The sequence below is a fragment of the Pseudonaja textilis genome, chromosome 15 (assembly GCF_049901715.1).
Source record: "Pseudonaja textilis isolate UNSWEBS1 chromosome 15, rPseTex1.2, whole genome shotgun sequence".
Taxonomy (NCBI): domain Eukaryota; kingdom Metazoa; phylum Chordata; class Lepidosauria; order Squamata; family Elapidae; genus Pseudonaja; species Pseudonaja textilis.
In genome coordinates, this window is record NC_142004.1 from 6,099,982 (window position 1) to 6,119,858 (window position 19,877).

Below are 19,877 nucleotides of genomic sequence, written 5' to 3' on the forward strand. Positions count from 1 at the left end.
TTTGGTTTATGTTTATAATTGAACTTCCATAATAGTCATGATTAGCACAAGATCCATAGCCATAAAATATACATGGTTATCTAATTTTGTAGTTGTGGTTGTTGTTTTAAGTACATAAAACCGTTAACGATATAAGTTCTCTGAAGAAATGGCACCAAAGTATAACGGGTTTCGGCCACCGTTCTCTTATCGGGGGAGAAGAATGCAAGGAACGCAGGTTGGCTTCATCGGACAGAATTCTGGCAAAGCCGAAAAAAATAATAATAAAAAAATTGACTTTCTGGGGTCAGTTCAGGATGCCCGAAAGGCTTAAAGGCTCTGTTCAAATACAACTAGAAGAGAAATTTTCAGGGTTGAGATATGAATAAAGCAAAATCTTACACTTTTGCTAGAATTCTCCTTAGCGTCGGTGTGATCCTGGTTGATCCAGGCCTTTGTTCTAACGTTTATAACTCAGCCCGGAACACGGATACGCCGATGTTGGCTTGCAAACCTTGGTAGTTGCATTTGTTTTGTGGGGGGTGGGGGGTGGGATGGGGTGTTTTAAACACCGGTTAACCCCCCTTTGTTGTCCTCGCCCTATGCTACTACAGAAAAAAAAACATCAGGGAAATACCTGTGGCGAAATAGGATCCAATTTATTCTCCAATCAAAGAGTTTCAAAAACTACTCCAAGAAGCATTTCTCCCACTTTTCTCTCTCAGTGGCCTTCTATCAAAACTACGACTCTTTTCCCACGCTACGCACTTAAATTCCCCCCCGTTTTTTTTTTTTTGGCCAGGTATTACAGACAGGAGGAATGGTGGAAGAGGAGCAGCGTGACCTGTGATTTTAAAAACGTGTCCCTCCCACCAGGAAGTTCCCAATTCCCAAAGCTAATTCCACCTTATTTGTCCGACTGCAGCGTTTGCTAAGAGTACCTTTGTAAGCGTTAACCCCTGGATGCTGTCCAGAAACAACTGGATTAAGCAAAAGAATCTCCACCCCACCCCACCCCCCCAAAAAAAACAGATTTTGCAGATGAAATAATAATAATAATAAAAAAGCAACAGCAACATCCTTCTTCATTTCCTGGACATCACATCTCCCTGCTCCCACCCAAACCCCAAATCTCCTATGGCCTGAAGAAGTTATTGCTGTCCTAATGGAGCAGAGATGCCAGAGTGCTTTTTCAGGTGGCCGGTACCAAAAATAAAACGAGCGGGACGGGGGAAGCCGCCTCGTGGAAATTTGAAATGGAACAGGACTTAGCAATAAATTAACAGTGTCCTTTTAGAGGTCTCTGAGCCGCAGAGGGCGCAGGAAGGCGGTCAAGCCAACGGAGGAGGTTGTCTGGTGCCTTCCGGGACCAAAAAAACCCCTTATGAAAATAAAAATAAAAGGGAAGGTGGGACGGAAAGAGATGACCGGCGAAAAGGTCGGTCGCAGTGCAAGTTACATGTTGAATCCATAAACCGGCGGCTGGCCGAATCCTGGCGCTGTCGGGTATGCGTACGGAAAGTTGGCCTGGGGAGGAACGGCGTTTGGGCCGGCCGTCAGCATCAGTTGCTGGCCTGCAAGGAGGCAGAGAGGATGGTTAGAAAACAGAAAGCCATCTCACCTGGACAGAACTATGTGGGGATTTAGGGGCCCGGAGACTAAATCGTAGGGTGAACGGTTGGAGAGAACTAGGTAGGTCTAGATCAGGGGTGTCAAAACTTGATTTTCATCCAGGGCCGCATCGCAGCTGTGTTTGACCTCAGGTGGGAGTGGCCAGCTCAATGTCACTCATTGAGGCTCCATTTTTGGCCATGTCGGTACTCCAGGGCTTCATTTTCGACCACAACGGCCTCCTGCAGCCCTCTGCCAGCGAAAACGTGAGCTCAAGAGGGCTGTGCACAGCCTCCCGGTGCTCCCTTTTCGCTGGCAGAGGCACCACGGGCTGGTCCTTTGCTGTTTTTGGGGTGGCCCCTGCAGGGCCAGATCTAAGCACCCCCTGGGCCGCATCCAAGCCCCGGGCTTTGAGTTTGACACCCCTGGGTCTAGATTATCGAAGAGAAGGAGCGAGGTTTGGGGTGGGATTCAAATTTTTTAACAATGAGATCGGTGGGCGTGGCTAAGTTGGTGAGCGTGGCTTGGTGGTCATGCGACTGGCTGGGCTTGGCCAACTCAATATCACTCACATCGAGGCACGCATCTCCTCACCTGGCCTCTCGTGACTGTGGGGATGCTGCAACAGTCGTAAGTGTGAAAAATGGTCATAAGTCACTTTTTTCAGTGCCATTGTAACTTTGAATGGTCACTCCACACAAGCAAAAGTACCAGCAAAGGAGGGGGAAAAAACTCCAGAGAAGTTCCAGAGACAGGAAGTCTAGGCCTGCCAAGACCGTAATAAGGGTTAACGGAGAGGCGGTTTCCGTAAGCAACACCAGAATGTTTCCTTCCTGCCTTCCTTACAGGATTAGCCCTGTAATTTCTTCTAACAACCGGTTCTCCAAACTGCTTAGAACGTTAACAACCGGTTCTAGCGAATAGGTGTGAACTGGAAGAATCCCAACCCCTGGGTGGGAGGACATTCATGGCTGTCTTCCGATACTTAAGGGGATGTCACGGAGGAGAGGACTGGCCTACTCTCCAACGAAGCTGAAGGAGCTTTTGGGTGAGGAGCAAAAGGTTTTCAAGGGGGAAGGCCAAGAAAATCCAGATGCCTTCTGAAAGGGCACCTTCGGGACAAACGACAGGAGGGTGTGAGCAATGGAGCCCACTGGTGGAATGAACTACAGAGTAGCATGGGGAAACCGGTACCTCCTCCTCTTCAGTTGGCACAGTTAGGCACGTAGGGTTTGCTTTGGGCATCTAAGGAGACGGAAATCTAGATTAAGGGAATCTTTTAATGTTAAGGGACAATATAGAAGCCCTGCAGGAACGACGCTGGAACAAACTGCAGTTAGATCTGTTAGTTCTTCGCCCCTGGCCTAAGCGGAGAATTAATTTTGCCACACGTCAAACACATGGGATGTGTGTGTTAATGATAGACATGCCTCATGCAGGGAAATACACCCCCCCCCCATGTAAATGCCATGCCCGCAGGCGGACTGACCTCTCCCATCAGGAGCTTCCTTTAATGGAACCTAGAAGGCAATAGTCAGTAAAATCTACCTTCTGCCAAATGATCTCAGTGAGGTTTTAGGCTGGTTGAGAAACATGACTTCCTGTCCTCGGGCAAAAATCTCCACCCACCTATCCACCCGCCCCAGGTTTCATTCCCCGACTTCTTGTTCCTTCTGGAAGGAAAATTTTTCCCCCCCTTTTCACGAGATCCGCTCGAGTGTTGGGGTGAAGATGCTGAAGGAGGAGCAGAGAGACCCCAGCCTTGTCCACCTTCCAACATGGAGATCCCTACGTAATTATGGGCCTGACACACTCTGTCTCTGTCTCTATCTATCTCTGTGTGTGTTTGTGCCTTTCTCTCTCTCTCAACCTGAACTGCAAGCTGGTACTTGTACAGAAACAGGTAAGGTGGACGGGGAACTAGGGCCAGGGAACTGGCTCAAAAAAACCTCTCAAATTTGTAAACCCCAAGAAACGTTGAAAGACTTATTTGAAGTAATCCAGAACTGTATCAATTAAAACCTTAGGGGGAAAAAAAATAAACTGAGCTAAGCTAAATTTCTTCTAGAATACTTATTCGTAATCCTACACCTCGTAGGAATTAGGAAAAGGGAGCAGAAGAGTTCAAGTCATCTAAATTCACGGAAGGCCCAGGAAACGAATACTAAAGGTTTATATTCCACTTACCAAATACTATAGGAGTAGGTTCTGGTACTTGCTCCTCGTCTTTCCTTAGGCTTTCCGAAGCATCGAGTTTATCCACCTAAGTTATAAGAAGAAAAACAGGATATGTTTAGAGAAGGCCCTGAGGCAGCCTGAGTTTGGTAGCCATCCTTAACCTTACCTTTCCCCAGGTAAGTCCCAAAACTCTTAAAGGCAGATCCCATTTCAAGTTGTCACCTGCCAGCTGCTTCTGTTTTAGAGGTCTCTGGGATGGGACAACCTGGTAGACACATTGCCTGTTTGGAAGCTAAGGGGTGAAATTTGCGTAGGATCTCGACTAAGGTGCAAACAAGGATGGGATAGTCAAGGGGACAGGATTAACCAGAGAGAGCGGCGGCTTTGATCCACTTTCAAAGTTCTCGGTGGATCCCAAGAGATGAACCACACAGGGAAAAATTGGGGGTGAGGGGGGCACCTTTATAAGGTGGGAGAGCAGATGACGGGTGTCCTTGCCAAATGGCAGCTGGGCAAATTAAACCTGCGCATCGTTCGTGGGATTGATCTCAAACCACTCATCTATCGATAGGTAAACTGGCAAGCTTTCCTCGTGAGCCCTTTTCTGATGGGAAGAGCCAAGAATCCCTAGGAGGCAGGAGTGAAGGGAGTCCTCAGCCTAGCATCGTTAACATTCTCACAAACGGTCTAAGCCCAACCTCTCTTGAATTCCGCTGACCCTTGCCGCCCGCCAATCTAGGTGGGACATTCTCACGGTACAGCCAAAAGCGTTCAGGCTTTGTTAATAGGAGGAATGTCTTTTGGGAACTAGCGGTTAGGTAGAGGCTCGAGTGATGGAAGTTAAAGCAACTTACGGTAAAAAGGAGGGGACGTTTATTATTGCGTACTAAAATTAGTTCTTATTTTAAAACCGGACTTAGGCTGCATGCGGTTTCTCGAAGACTGAAGGCTTAGTTAGACACTTACCACTTGCAAAATCCAACCAGACTTCAACCTGGAAGGGGCCACAATGGGCACTCCCCTTTGGAGTACAGTCTATCTTATTTATTTATTTAGTGAACAGATTGGATGAGGGTGAGGCTATACAGATAGTCTTCGACTGTTGTTTCATTTAGGGACCGTTTGAAGTTATAATAACGCTGGAAAAAATGGATACAACCATTTTTCACACGACCTCTGCAGAATTTCCCCTGTGGCCACGTGATTTACATTGGGCTGTTTGATTACCGATTCATATTTACTGTCAACTCAAAAATATTTCTTTTAGAGCTGCCAGCAGAAAGAGAGCGGAGGGGAGCAGTGCATTCCTTAGATAATTTCTAGGCAACTGAAGCTTCTGGCACGCAAGAGTATTATTGGAGAGCATGATTGATGACTCCTGCCTATGGATGTGTCTCATTGGAGAATATACATCCATGGGGTTGGGGAAAGACCAGGGTCAAGGGTGAAATGAATGATGTGTTTCAGAATCGGCTACACCCAGGTAGCAAGGCAGGTTCACTCCTAATAATTTTTTTTAAAAAACTCTGAGAGAAGTGGCTAGAGACTCATGAATTAAATGGGGGTGGACGCTGGAGCCCTGACATTTATGATGGTTCCAGTGTCCCTGGGGTCACGCGATCCCCTTTTGCGACCTTCTGACAACCAAAAGTCAATGGGGAGGCCAGATTCACTTAACGGCCGTGTCGCTCCCTTAACGACAGAGACTGACTTAGAACTGTGGCAACGAAGGTCATAAAATGGGTCAAAACTCGCTTGACGACGGTCCCTCAAAGCAACAAAAATTGTGATGGTTAAGTCAAGGACTACATGTATTCTCTTTTGATACTTTCCACAGAATAAGTAGCTAGTAACTAATTTTTTTCTTCTTCTTCTAACAGCTAGAAGTACTTTAGGTAGACCATTAATTCCAGGATAGGAAAGCTGACTTCTGGATTAAGAATCCTTCAAGAATGATCCAGTATGTCAGATACAATATTGAACATATACTATACTCTTGAACGCTTTTGGTAGTCTTCAGTGACAACCAGATGTTCTTACAAATAAGTAAATATTTTGGGTTTTCCTTCCCAACGAAGCAGATGGAAGTCTGGCTGGATTTGTCCAAGCTCTTTATGAAGTGATATTTACTATGATATTAGTTTAAATGAAGCTAAATTATTCTGCTTTTCGGGTGCAAGCTACAGGGAGACGGCTGGATCTTCAGATCTACTTTTAAGGACACCAATTAAAAACAACAACACAAGTGAGTAAAACTAAAGAGACCGTCACCTTATTAAACAGACCATCAACCTGTAAAGAAAATTAAAGAGGGGAATATTTAAAATCCAAAAAAACAAAAACAAAAAAAGAGGCCACAAAATCGAGTTCAAGAGAAACGCAAAAGAAAAGGTAACATTGTGGGGAGAAATGGAAGAAGGCCATGGAGTTAGGAAAGAGAAGCAAGAAAGGAGGACACAATATGTGAGGTTCTACACAACCTGCCTTTTACTCAATGTTTAATGTTGATTTACAAACAAGATAATAATAATTAATATTCATCATCATCATCATCTGTAACACCATCAAACATCCAGATTTGCCTGTCCTTGGTAAGGACTCGATAGGTAGACAAAAATGCCAAACCCAGTCTGAACATCTGGCTGACTGTGTGATGAATAATGAGGAGGAGGAGGAGGAGGAGGAGAAGAGGAGGAGGAGGAGGAAGAGGAGGAGGAGGAGGAGGAGGAGGAGGAAGAGGAGGAGGAGTCCTGGGGTCAAGTGATCCCAATGAGGAAGCCAGATTCACTTAAGTGTGACTAACTTAATAACTCTGGTGATTCACTAAACAATGGTGGCAAGAAAGATCATAAAAATGGAGCAAAGATCTCTTAATAACCGTCTCGTTTAGCAACAGAAACTTTGGCCTGCCTGTATTTCTAGGCCATAGAGAGCTTCTCAATTTATTTATTTATTTATTTAAAAAAAAATCCCAATAGCTCCTGGCTCCAGGGACCTAATGCAGACAGCAGCCTACCTGCTGTTGAAATTGTGCCTGCCAGGCTGTCTGTCTGTAAAGTTTAATTACAGGCATTAGCAATCCAGGTCTCCAAAGAATGATCAGCAATCAACAGCTTTAATTAAGCAAATGAGGCATCGGTGTTGATGGTCCCCTAGCACTCAAGATGTCTAAGTCATCCAGTAAGCTTTTGACAAGTTTTCTATCTATCTATCTATCTATCTATCTATCTATCTATCTATCTATCTATCACCTATTTCTATATTTATCTATATCAATCTATATCTATCTCTACATTTACATCTATCTATGTCTGTCTATTTATTTTTATCTATTTCTATCCATCCTTCCATCTACATCCATCCATCCATCCATCCATCCATCTATCTCTCTCTCTCTCTCTCTCTCTATTTCTATTTATCTATCTCTACTACATCTGTGTCTACCTATTTCTGTTTGTCTGTCTGTCTGTCTATCTCGATCTATTTCTATTTATCTATTTATCTATATCAATCTATATCTATCTCTACATCTACATCTGACTATTTTTATCTATCTATTTCTATTTATTTCTATCCATCCATCTACATCCATCCATCTATCCATTTATCTATCTTTGACTTATTTCTATTTATCTATCTATCTCTACATTTGTGTCTGTCTGTCTATTTCCATCTATTTCCATCTATCTATCCATCCATCCACCCATCCATCCATCTCTATCTACATCTGTATTAGTCTGTCTATTTTTGCAAGACCCCCTCCTTGCAGACAAAAAGCCGTACTTACTTTGGTAAGATACTCCCTCATCACCTGAATGAAGTAAGGCATCGCAAAGTCCATAATGTTGTGTCGCCACGCCAACTCCAGGACCACATCTGGATGCAGCAAGTCATAGCATGTGAAGAGAGAAGCTGCAAAACACTCTTTTTTATCCTCCTCCAGGAACCACTGAAGGAGTTTCTCTGCCAGCTCAGCGTCTTTGGACTCGGCTGCATATTGCATGGCATCCTAAGGAAAAACAACCTTGTCAGTTGAAATAGCTCTTCATTATTTTTATGTAAAATAACCCGTCAACTGTCAGTGTGGGGATGTGCATAATTTTGTATTCATTTATTTATCGTTGTCATGTTTATGTAGTGTAAAATTGGAGGTGCGGGCCTTTTGAGAGCTGTATGCAATGAAATTTCATTTTAATGTATACCAATTAGTGTACATTCAAAGTGACAATAAATTCTATTCTATTTCTATTCCATTTCTATTCTATTCCATTTCTACTTCTATTCTATTTCTACTTCTATTCTATTCCAATTTCTATTCCATTTATATTTCTATTACAATTCCATTTCTATTTCTATTCTACTTCATTCTTGTTCTTGTTCTTGTTCTGTTCTGTTCCCTTCTAATTCTTATTCCTATTCTATTCAGTGGCGGCTAACATTTTTGGGCTCCTGTGCCAAAAATTGTGTGCACACGCTCATATGCCAGCACCCAGAAGGCAATGCACATGCCACATCCCACGCCCCCTATGTATGCGCGCACAATCCTCCCCATGCCCCCTTACCTGCACTGTGCCTCAAATCTGATTTTTGGCCTCCCAGAAGCTTGAAAAGTCTCTGAAGCTTTTCAGGATGGATAATAGGCCCGTTTCGTCACTTCCGGTATTACAGGAAGTGACCAAATGGGCCTATTATTCATCCTGCAGAGGCTTTTTTCAAGCCTCTGGGAGGCCAAAAAAGGCCTCAAACCAGCCAAAATATCAGCTGTGAGACACGTGCATGTGCAGTGAGGTAAGTTTGCCTGCGGCTCACATGCCGGCACAAATGGCTCTGCGTGCCACAGGTTCACCATCATGGGCATTGCGAGTCCGGCCTTGATAATAACAAACCCCAGACAGAAGAGAGATCCTAACCAGGAGTTGTAACAGTCCTTGATTTACGACAGCTCGTTTAGGAACCGTTCAAAGTTACGATGGACCTCAAATAAAAGGTACTACTTATGACCCAGGAATCAAAACCCCAGAACTACGCCTTTCCGTGCCCGTTTGGTAAAAGATGCCAACTGACCTTATAAAGCCGATCTTTCTTGCAGAGTTCCACGCTCTGTTTCCACCGGTTATTGCCTTTGTACAAATAGGCGGCGATCCGCCGGAACTCAATTAATTTGTGCTTTTCAAGACGCTGAGCCAAGGTGATGTTATCGAAGTTGTCATAGGCATCGATAGACGCTCGCAGGCCCTGTTAGGAGGCAGAAAAGGACCAGGTAGGGGTTAAAAGACCTTGCTGAAAAGACCCAGAGGCCCCGTGTTTGTTTTTAATTATTACATTTGTATGCCACCCGATTCCTGATAACTCTGATCGTTTCCTCCCAAGTAAAAATGTTTATAGGTCATCCTCCAGTTAACAATTTGTTCAGTGACCATTCCAAGTTGCAACGGCACAGAAAAACATGACTTATGACCGGGGTAGATCCCCGCAGTCATGTGATCAAAATTCAGATGCATGGCCACCAACTCGTAGAGGCCGACTCTGCGAACTGCTTAAGAGAGAGCTGGAAAGCACTGCGAAGTGGTATATGTCTAACTCTACTGCTATTTTCTTCCCTCCCTCCCTAGGTTAGAATGCAGCATTGCAGGCTAACTGCACTGCCCACTGCCAGCAGTTCAATCCTGACCGGCTCAAGATTGACTCAGCTTTCCGTCCTTCCTAGGTCAGTAAAATGAGGACCCAGATTGTTGGGGGGCAAGAGGCTGACTCTGCAAACCGCTTAGAGAGGGCTGTGAAGCACGATGAAGCAGTATATAAGTCTAAGGGCCACTGCTATTCCATGCAAAATGGAACTATGAATTCTACAAATGGTTATTCCAACATTTTTAGATGACTCCTGTTGACTAAGGGACTCTTGACACATCTATGGGTCCACCAACAAGAACAGAGCAAGCTGCAAAAAATTCAGGTGGTCACGAGATCCAGGCTGTATCCACACACTGTTGTTAGGTGCGCAAGCCTCCTTCCAAAACTCACTTGGTAATCTTCCTCCTCGGTCAGAAGATTGTTCAGTGCCTCGTTGACCCCTTTGTTGTTGTGATTCTGGACCGAACGCAAGTAAGGTTTCACGAGAGGTAGCTGATTAACCTACGGAAGAAAGCAAACATTTAAGGCCAAACAAACAAACAAAAAAAAAGACATTTATTTATTTGGAAAACTCATATAGCCGCCTACACACGCACAGAGATTCTAGGCGGCTTACAGAAAATAAAAACACAATGTAGATAAATAAATAAAAAATAATAAAATAGTAACCCACCCAAATCTTTGATAATGTTTGATGGGTGCTCACCAAAATTCATCATCCAAGCCACTGTAAAAATGGAAGCTTGCCTTTTTCCAACACCCCCCGCCCCCCCTGCCCAATCTTGCAAGATAAAATGTATGGAAAACATCTGGAATTTAAACTCCACAAAACCCTCGGGTCCACTTATATAAATCAAAGCAGTGCATCTCAAAATTAGAAAACCTTCCTTTTGCCTTAGACCAGGGGTCCCCAAACTCGGCAACTTTTAAGACTTGGGTGGACTTCAACGCCCAGAATTCCTCCTCCAGTCATGTTATCTCCAGGAATTCTGGGAGTTGGAAGTCCACAAGTTTGGAGACCTCTGCCTTAGCCCAAGGCTCTCCAACCGACAGGCCACGAACAAGCTGGGAAACAGGAAGCTGGAGGTGAGCGGCAGGCGAGCAAAACCCACAACCGTTCCCACTCTCCTTTCCCCAGTCTGTGGGGGAAAAAAAAAGGCCTTCCACAAAACCGGTCTCCGGTGCCGAAGAAATTGGGGGACGGCTGCCTTAAGACCATTCCATCTGAACTGGGTTATTGTCCGATTCTTTGCAGAAGTGGGTCTTTTCACTCACCTTGGCGAAAAAGCTGACCGTCCTCGTGTGATCCAGCCGTGGAGATAAGACGAGGAGGAGATCGTTGATCAGCAACGGTTTGTAATCCAAATAAAACTGCAGGGCTCGGTAATACAACTCCACGTTGGCAACCTGGAGGATTAAGAATAAGTGGGGAAAAAAAACCCCGTTAAGCCTCTTAAAATGGGACGTTCCATTTAACAATCCCCCAACGTTGAAGAACCCATTTCCCAAGACTTCAACCCTGTGGAACAGATAGGTGTGGTGTCAGCCTTCCAGTGAAACTCCCCGTTTCATTCAGCATTCAGAAACCAAGTTCTTAAAATTAAACTTAAAGATAAGGAAGAGTCAGAGTGCTACTTAACATGGGACATATTGTATAATTGGATAAAAAACTGAAACAGAGATTAGTGTTAAATAAGGAAAGAAGATCAACAGAACACATATATACAGAGATAGGGGAAGAAGTAAGAATAAACAATGTAAAAAAGTATATTTAGGAACTGTACATGAATTGTCATAGGCTACAATAAGCAGTGAAATTATACTAGGAAACAGTCAATGTAAATAAAAATCGTAATAATAAATATAGATCGTAAGGGTACAAGCGACAAAGTTACAGTCATACAGTCACAAGTGGGAAGGGAATGGGTGATAAGGAGTGATGAGATAATACAGGTAGAAATTAGAAGTTGGAAGAATACTATTTTATATATAAGTAAAGAATATTATTACTACTATTATGTATATATATAAATTGACCACAATACACTGTTTACTAAATATTTATATACGTTAAAGAAAAATGCATAAATGAATAATTTAAAAAAAAGGAATGTCCTTGGGTCACTCTTGAACGCCCTTCCACTTCAACTGGTCCAACTGTAAGAGGGAACAAGACAAGCCACAGCACCATCAATATTTATAGCCGTTCACCTTGGCGATGATGTCTTTGAACTGCCCTTCCTTCCAAGCATCCGTCGGATGGTTCATCATGGTAATGATTGCGTTGTCATATTCTTCGTATTTGTCGTAGAGGAAGACAAGCTCTCCCCAGAGGTGGGCATGTTCAGCCGCTTTAAGGACCTTGAGGGGAAAAAAAAAACCACAAGAGAGGGTTTGGAAGTCCCAAGAGTGAAAAGGAAGACAAGTTGGCAGGAGCTGAGGCAAGGAGGATGGGAGTTTTAAACATTTAGTCCCTAACCGTTGAAGAAGCAATATCAATATTTACTTGACTTCAGGAACATCAAATACCTTTGGGATATTGACTCTGGACCAGAACAGCTCCAGATGTTCTCTCATCTTCTGGGGTTTATATTTGGAATATAAAATAGCAAGCTCGGTAAACATTCCCATGTGGGCCCGTTCCAGACCGAGAGCTGCTTCCAAGAGACCGATCAGTTCCTCAAAGTAGCCGCGGCCCTGTGAGTCGAGAACACAACAGGGTTAAGCAGCTTGGATGGATCACATTTGCAGATGAACAAGATCAGAAGACAATCCACTGAACCATCCGGACAACCAGTCAACCAGAGAAACCATCAGCGGCTCAGAATTTAAACATAAATCCAAACAGTTTAAAGCAGTTGTTCGCATGCGTTACGATAAAAGCTAATCATATTTGGACAGAACTAAAAATGAGCAAGAGAAATTTATCGGGGAGATTAAAAATGGAATACGGCATGCCAAATTCCATTCTAAAATGTAAATAAAAAATTCAGCTAAACGTGTACATCTTCCAGGAATGGTCTCCAGGTTCTAAGGTTTGGTGGGATTTTTAAAAATGCTATATTGTCCAAAACGAAGCTGGTTTGAGGCTCATTTGTACCACAAAAATACAATGGCTGATTTTTTTTTAACTTTAGCAGTTCAGTGGGAGGAAGCTCGACAGAAGGGCCTTTAATAAGTTTGATGCCATCATCAAAGCGAAAGGAATCCTACCTGGTAGTAGCTGATCAATTCTTCAAGTTCATCCGCGTGAATGACGATGTGCAAGCCACATATCTGCGCAAGACGGAACTCCTTTCCATTCACGCAGGCAAAACACACCTGCCACAAAAGACACTCTTAGCAAAAGGGAACAGTCGAATCCAGTCATTCAGTTTGTCAGCCAGAAGTTCAGGCTGGAATTGGCATTTTTGTCAACCGACTAAAAGTCCCTCCCAAGGACCTGGGATAGACAGAGGTGGTGGTGCAATGGTGTTAAGAGGTATCGTCGCAGGATGAAATTGACCGATGGCGATTTTGTCAATACCGATGGTGCTCAAGTGGTGCTCCAGATGTTTTTGGGATCACACCCCAGGCGTCTTACCACTATTGGTACTGAGATATATATGAATATCAATAGCTCGGCTTGGTTAGTTAGGCTGTTGAGTTTGAGCGCCGAACTTGGCAATTTGGTTGCAAATGTTTTGTCACTGTCCGAGGAGACATTGTCAGTGTGCTTTGAGTTGGGCTCATCTGTCCGTGCACTGGCCTTTAAGTTCCTTTGTGTGATGCAAACTGTCGTTGGTGTTGTTTGTTCAGACCAATGCTAACTTGCATCACACGAAGGTACTTAAAAGGGCCAGTGTTCTGACAGATGAACACAACTCAAAGCGCACCGACGATGTCTCCTCGGACAGCGACCAAATGTTTGCAGCCAAATCGCCAAGTTTGGCGGTCAAACTCAACAACCTAACGATTGGTATTATCTTTGCTTTACTGTGGATTATAGAATTATTATAAGTTCTCCCAAATCACAAAGCTGCATCTCACTGACTTTGGCTGTATTATGCGGGGAAAGAATTCACTGGAGGAAGCAAAGAGTTATCGGTAAAGGAAAACCAAGCCACCCAAAAACACGGTGGCTGGACACCATCAAAGTGAGCCCTGGCCAGAGCATAGAACAGCTCAAGGAAACAGTGCCAGGCTGGAAGATCTGGAGAGACCTGCCCCATAGAATCGGCAAGAGTTGGACACGACTGAATGGATATAACATCATTACAGGTACTCCTCCACTTACGACCATAATTGAGCCCAGAATTTATGTTGCTAAGTGTGGAATTTGTTAAGCGAGTGGGTTAGGGCCCCATTTTACAATTTTTCCTGCCACATTTGTTAAGTGAATCACTGCAGTTATTAAGTCAGTAACACGGTCGTTCAATGAATCTAGCTTCCCCCGTTGACTTCACTCGTCAGAAGGTCGCCGAAAGGAATCACGTGATTCCCTGGGACGCTGCAACAGTCGTAAGTACATGTCAGTTGCCAAGCATCCGGATGTAAATCACGTGGCGGGGGGGGGAGGCTGCAAGAGTTGTAAGCGTGAGAAAACGGTCGTAAGTCACATTTTTCGGTGCTGTTGTAACTTCGAACATTCGCTAAACGAACTGTTGTAAGTTGAGGACTTCGTGTACTGTATTCTGCATATCGACCGCCACAAAAGGGATTGAAAAAATCAGGTCTGGTCCCAGGATGGCCTATTAAATGACCGGCATGACTTGATTCCAGGCTCAATGATGGTCTTAAGTCAAGGACTAGCTGTGTCTCCCCGCCCCCCCCCCCGAACAGTGCCAAGCAAGTCACCTCCTTCCACGTCCTGGTGCTGTTGGCTTTGCGAGCGCTATCGACAGCTACTTGGTATTCCCCCAGGTGCACCAAGGTAGAGGCCAGGCGCGCAAAATTCGACACGTTATTGTAGAGCAGCTTGGCCGCATCGTACATCCCTTCCTCGTAGCAGCGATCGCCGACCTGAAAAGGAGACAGAAGGCAAAGCCAACCAATGACAAAGGCGCACGACGTGAGGGCCAGCCTCGGCATGCTAAGTCACCAACCATGAATTAGATAGAGTTGGTCTTTGCTGTCCTTCTTAGGGTTTGCCCAACCTAGTTACAAGGTCTGCTTGTTTGGCCATGCATTACCGGTGCTTGATAGCAATAGAGCTCAGACTTACGTACCATTTTACAGTGCTTTAGGGCCCTCTCTAAGTGGTTTACAGAGTCAGCCTCTTGCCCCCAACAATCTGGCTTCTCATTTTACCCACTTCGGAAGGAGGGAAGGCTGAGTCAAACTTCAGCCTGGTGAGATTTGAACTGCCAAATTGCAGTCAGCCAGCAGTCTGCAGAAGTAGCCTGCAATACTGCACTCTAACCACTGCACCATCGTGGCTCTTATGATGCAACCAGTTTTTCTTCTTTTTCTGCGGTTTCCTAGTTGTTAGATATTTTCACAATCTGTAAATCGCCCAGACTCTCTTGAGAGTCAGGCAACTGATGCCTTTAAACATTTATTATCATTATTAATTGCTACATCATGTCATTTCTTAGAAATGATGTTTAATGAATTGTGCTCAAAGTTTAAACAGGGGGGTCTTCAAACTTGACAGCTTTAAGACTTGTGGACGTCAACTCCCAGAATTCCTCCTCCAGTCATGTTAGCTCAGAAATTCTGGGAATTGAAGTCCACAAGTCTTAAACTTGCCAAATTTGAAGACCCTTGGTTTTAAACCCCCAAATGAAATTTAATATTGTCAGCTGCCCAGAGTTAACCTGTGGCAAGGTAAGCAGCCAAATAATTGGAGAAATAAACACGTAAAATGTACCTGCTGTATGTGTGCGTTGTTAGGGCCGCTGACAAATTCTTCTAGCTCTGAAAGTCGGTTTGTTTTGGCTAAGGCAAAAATCAGTTCTGTCTCAACGTAAGACTCTCTGGCTTTCTTCTGAGCCATTTGCAAGAATTTGACCAGGTCCTCCCAGTTATCTTGAACACAAAAAGAGACAACGAATAATTTATTTTACAATTACAATTTCAGGATGTTGAGCATTTGCAAAAACCAGCCGTGGAAGGAATGGAAGAATGCTGCTCCCAGCAATGTGAGGTTTTCTGATACATTGACAAAGTGATCCCATACAGATTAAATATTTTAAGGAACTATTTCTTTAGTATCTTTATGTTTTAAGCTACACGTACCCCTCGACTTGCAACCACAACAGAGCCCAAAATTTCTGTTGTTAAGTGAAACATTTGTTCAGCTGAGTTCTGCTTTGTTTTAGGGCCTTTCTTGCCACCATTGTTATGTGAATCCCTGCAGCGGATAAGTTAATAACCCGGTTGTTAAGTGAATCTGGGCTTCTCCGTTAATTTTGCTCATCCGAAGGGCACAAAAGGAGATCACGTGACATCAGGACACTGCAAAAGGGGATCATGTGACCTTAGGATGCTGCATGTATGTTATAAATACATGCCAGTTGCCAAGCATCTGAATTTTGATCACGTGATCAAGGGGATGCTACAAAGGTGGTAAGTGTGAAAAATGGTTGTAAGTCACACTTTTCAGTGCTGTTGTTAACTTTGAACAGGCGTTATTACAAACTGCTGTAAGCGAGGACTACCTATAGTTTAAACAACTGTGCACATTGCCTCATACAACAACAGACTTTCACATTTAGAGTGTCACACAGAGATTTTTCGAGCCAGATTCTACACGGTCACATTTTTAAGCAAACCAATGCAACTAATATCTTAAAATAATCTGCCTGTTTAAAAAAAAAATTGCTTTTCTGGATTATAAGCAGACTCCCTATTTAAAACTGTGTGTTTTAAATAGATATACCTATCAAAATATGTACGCCGAGGTAATACGAACATCGCAAAGTGCAAAAAGAAAGAAAGAAAAAGTAAAGTATATTCTTGCATGGTTTTGAAAAAAACAGACTTGGAGCAATTAGAAACTGTTACGTATCAAATGGTGGCTTAGTTAAGAAATGAGGTGGGGGGGGAAATTCTGATATTCAGCTGCAAGTCAAAAATTGGGTTTACCGTTTCTGTTCGCTGCTTGCACCACCTCCATATAGGCAGAAGGATCGTCAGCCTTTATGTAAGAATCGATCGCTTCCTTAACCAAATCTTTCTGCAGCTGAGCTCTGCCCAGCTGACTCCACACAGCCGGCTCATTACACCTCTCGGCAAATTCGTAGGCACGGTCCAAATTGCCGATGTGTTCTATCAACACCTATACAAAGGGTACAAGGTGAGATTTCAGAAGCCCCCTTAGGAACAAGGGGTCGAGGTTTTTCAAGGGAGGAGACAGGGCCAACCACCTGAACCAGAGGGCACAGATGCCCAAGTTTTAAGACTTTGCGGACTTCAACTCCCAGAATTCCTGGCTAAGGAATTCTGGGAGTTGAAAGTCCCACAAGTCTTAAAAAGTAGCCAACTTGGGGAGATCCCAGGTTTAAACCAACACTAGGAAGGAAAAGCGGGGGGAAATGGGAGCTCTCTTTGAAAGTCAATCAAGTGCCGATTTCAGCCCCACCTGAATGGCGGAAGTGTTGACATCAAACTTCCGGAAGATGGCGAAGGCTTCCTCGAAGAGCTCATTGCTGATGGCAATGTTGGCGATATCCGGAGCATCGTAGTTATCCAGCCGGTTGATGTACTCCATCACCCGAGTGCGGTCGGCTTTGATGGCCGTCAAGATTAAGAGGTTCTGCAGATTCCTTGCCAGAGTTCACAAGGAAAAGGTTCAAGCCAGCAGATTCCAGCAGTAGAATCAATTTACAACAATTCAATTGGGTTGGGATTAGATGATGATTAGTTTAGATTTAGATTGGGATTAGTTTCGGTTTCAGAGCAGTGACCAGCTTTACTCCAGAACCGTTGAGCTAAGCCACGCCCAGGCTCCTTGCTGTCTCCTTCTTGCCCACACAGCAAATACTGTTTTACTTTCCAAACAGCCCTCAACTCTCTCACACGCTGACAGGATGCTAGCCAGGTGAATACTGATGGACGCCGGTAGGCAGAGGCAGAATTTTTTTCCCCCCTTATTTTCCTCCCCGAAAACTAACCCTGACCACGTAGTTTTGTAGCGAAGAGCGGGTACCCTGCTAGTTATGTCATGTAAGGTAGAAACGGCCTTTCCTACCTGTGCTCGCTAAAGACCGAATTGTCCAGGACGATCTTTTCCAGCAGCTCAATCAGTTCGTTGGGGAGGTCGGCGGTCATAAACGCCTTCACTGTCACGGAAACCTCTTCGGGGTCTTGAGTTTCTGACAACGCCGTCTGGACAACCTGGTATTTGGAAAATAGGACTGCCGCTTACAACCCTGGCCCGTTGAAGAGCCAAAAGCAGACACACACTTTGATGGGCAGCGAAGAACAGAAAGTGGAAGTGGGAATCAGTGGATGGGTTTGGTACAATCGGGACACGAAATTCTTCAGAAGATTCGCTTAGCAGGCAACTTAGTCATTCAGCTGTTAACTGAATTGGTTTTATTTTATTTATTTTTTTCACCCAAGAGGGAAAATTCTACTTAGGAGGGAGCTTAGAAGTTTCTTCTCCAAATAGCTGTACCAAAACGAGAAGGAAAAGTTGGGATTTGCCTTCTCCCTGGTTTTACGCAATAATGCAGGGATGATGGACCCCAAATTTATCTGGTTATTATTTATTCGGTATAGAGTGTCCTGCTTGAGCAGGAGGTTGGACTAGAAGACCTCTAAGGTTCCTCCCAACACCATTCTGATTAATTGATAGATTGATTGATTGATTGAAGCAGGACTTGCTTTGTGTTTGGGTGTCCTTAGAAATTAAAGAGCAAATCAGCCATGCTAATCTAATTTAAAAAGGAAAGGGTGGACAGGATAATGTTTAAGGTTCTGGCCTAGAAACCAGGGGACTGTGAGTTCTAGTTCCGCTTAGGCATGAAAGGATGACTTTAAGCCAGTCACCAGGAGATGGTGAGTTCTAGTCCAGCCTTAGGTATAAAAGCTGGCTGGGCAACTTTGGGCCAGTCACCAGGAGATGGTGAGTTCTAGTCCAGCCTTAGGTATAAAAGCTGGCTGGGTGACTTTGGGCCAATCACCAGGAGATGGTGAGTTCTAGTCCTGCCTTAGGAACGAGAGCCATCTGCGTGACTCGGGGCCAATCCCTTTCTCTCAGTCCTGCCCACCTCACAGGGTCGTTGTTCTGGGGAAAACGGGAGAAGGAAGGAATATTAGGTATGTTCACCGCCTTGAGTTACTTCTACGAAGCAATAAAGGCAGGATAAAAATCAAAGAAGTATGATTTTGATGTTGTCTCTCGTGAAGAACAGGGCAGGTATCTATTCTTATTCATTCCTCGGTCCCATCCTATAACCTGGTTTTGCAGATTCCCAATCTCTCAATATACCTGATCAATGAGGGGTCTTCTGAAGGGGTTGTTTTCCTCCAAAACACTGACCCACAATTCTGGATCTTTTCTTCGCACCAAGTAACGAGCTTCGCTCTTAAATAAAGAATTCTCGTTGCAAACCTGGAAAAAAAAAAAAGCAACAGGAAAGGAGAAGGCTGGTGTTTAAAAACTAGCGTTCAGATCAGCTGGTATTTGAAAGAACTTGAAAATTAGTGGCAGCCATGTTTCAAACATGGTGGATTTATTATTATTTTTATATTAGTTTCTACGGCTGAGCGGTGCAATGGCCTAGAGGTGGCGTTCTCGCCTCTCAATCAGGAGGCTGTGAGTTCGATCCTAGGTAAAGGCAGATATTTCTCTCTCTGGGAACAATGAGAATACATCTGCTGAATAAAACTCCTCATTGGCGACAGGAAGGGCATCCGGCCCTTCATATTCAATGTCAATGTTCCCTCACCTTGATGAGCTCGAGGTCACACTGCCCCCTTTCATAAGCCACACAGGCCAGGTGAGGGTCTCTCTTTTCACAATACTTTCCAACAACGCAGCTGTCGTAAAAGGGATTCTCCCGCAGGAAGCGCTCGGGGTTGTTGTTGCTGTCGATGTAGATTTTCGCCAGGGCGTTGTGCGTTGCCGGCTCTTCGCAGCCTTCGTGAATCCGGGACTCCAGCCAAGGCAGGAGCAGCTTAAGCCTGGAAGAAGAACACGCATCTTTAATTCGCTCTGTTGCTAGTCAACATTTAACCCAGGAGTCTTCAAACATGGCAGCTTTAAGACTTGTGGACTTCAACTCCCAGAACTCCTCCTCCAGTCAGGTTAGCTCAGGAATTCTGGGAGTTGAAGTCCCACAAGTCTTAAAGCTACATGTTTGAAGGCTCTTGATTTAACCGATTGATCAATTTATCTTAGAATGCAGGACCGCAAGCTAATTCTGCCGACTGCCAGGGTACCCCACCCCCCACAAGATACCTTTGTTGCACAAAAGCAACAAAGTCACAAAAATAGGTACAGTCCGTTTAATACCTCCAACTTGGTCCCCAACATCCAGTTATCCTCG

General features: G+C 44.3%; 1 protein-coding gene across 5 annotated transcripts in view; it reads right to left on the minus strand.

The window, feature by feature from the left end:
• CLTCL1 (clathrin heavy chain like 1) overlaps positions 1–19,877 on the minus strand; it is a 49,802-nt gene continuing 29,925 nt past the window's right edge. The window contains exons 17-34 of one of the 5 annotated variants that reach the window (XM_087913337.1): positions 19,278–19,512; positions 18,818–18,940; positions 17,573–17,718; positions 16,964–17,147; positions 16,468–16,660; positions 15,251–15,408; positions 14,236–14,400; positions 12,613–12,720; positions 11,929–12,096; positions 11,611–11,760; positions 10,675–10,806; positions 9,790–9,900; positions 8,833–9,003; positions 7,556–7,777; positions 6,040–6,060; positions 3,778–3,853; positions 3,080–3,110; positions 1–1,553 (exon numbers count right to left, since the gene is read on the minus strand). In XM_087913337.1, the coding sequence (XP_087769463.1) occupies positions 3,088–3,110; positions 3,778–3,853; positions 6,040–6,060; positions 7,556–7,777; positions 8,833–9,003; positions 9,790–9,900; positions 10,675–10,806; positions 11,611–11,760; positions 11,929–12,096; positions 12,613–12,720; positions 14,236–14,400; positions 15,251–15,408; positions 16,468–16,660; positions 16,964–17,147; positions 17,573–17,718; positions 18,818–18,940; positions 19,278–19,512 (2,386 nt within the window). In that variant the 3' untranslated portion in view covers positions 1–1,553; positions 3,080–3,087. Of the gene's footprint in view, positions 1,554–3,079; positions 3,111–3,754; positions 3,854–6,039; positions 6,061–7,555; positions 7,778–8,832; positions 9,004–9,789; positions 9,901–10,674; positions 10,807–11,610; positions 11,761–11,928; positions 12,097–12,612; positions 12,721–14,235; positions 14,401–15,250; positions 15,409–16,467; positions 16,661–16,963; positions 17,148–17,572; positions 17,719–18,817; positions 18,941–19,277; positions 19,513–19,877 lie in introns of those variants that run through there. The other 4 variants (XM_087913341.1, XM_087913338.1, XM_026716212.2 and 1 more) reach the window with 4 other exon arrangements.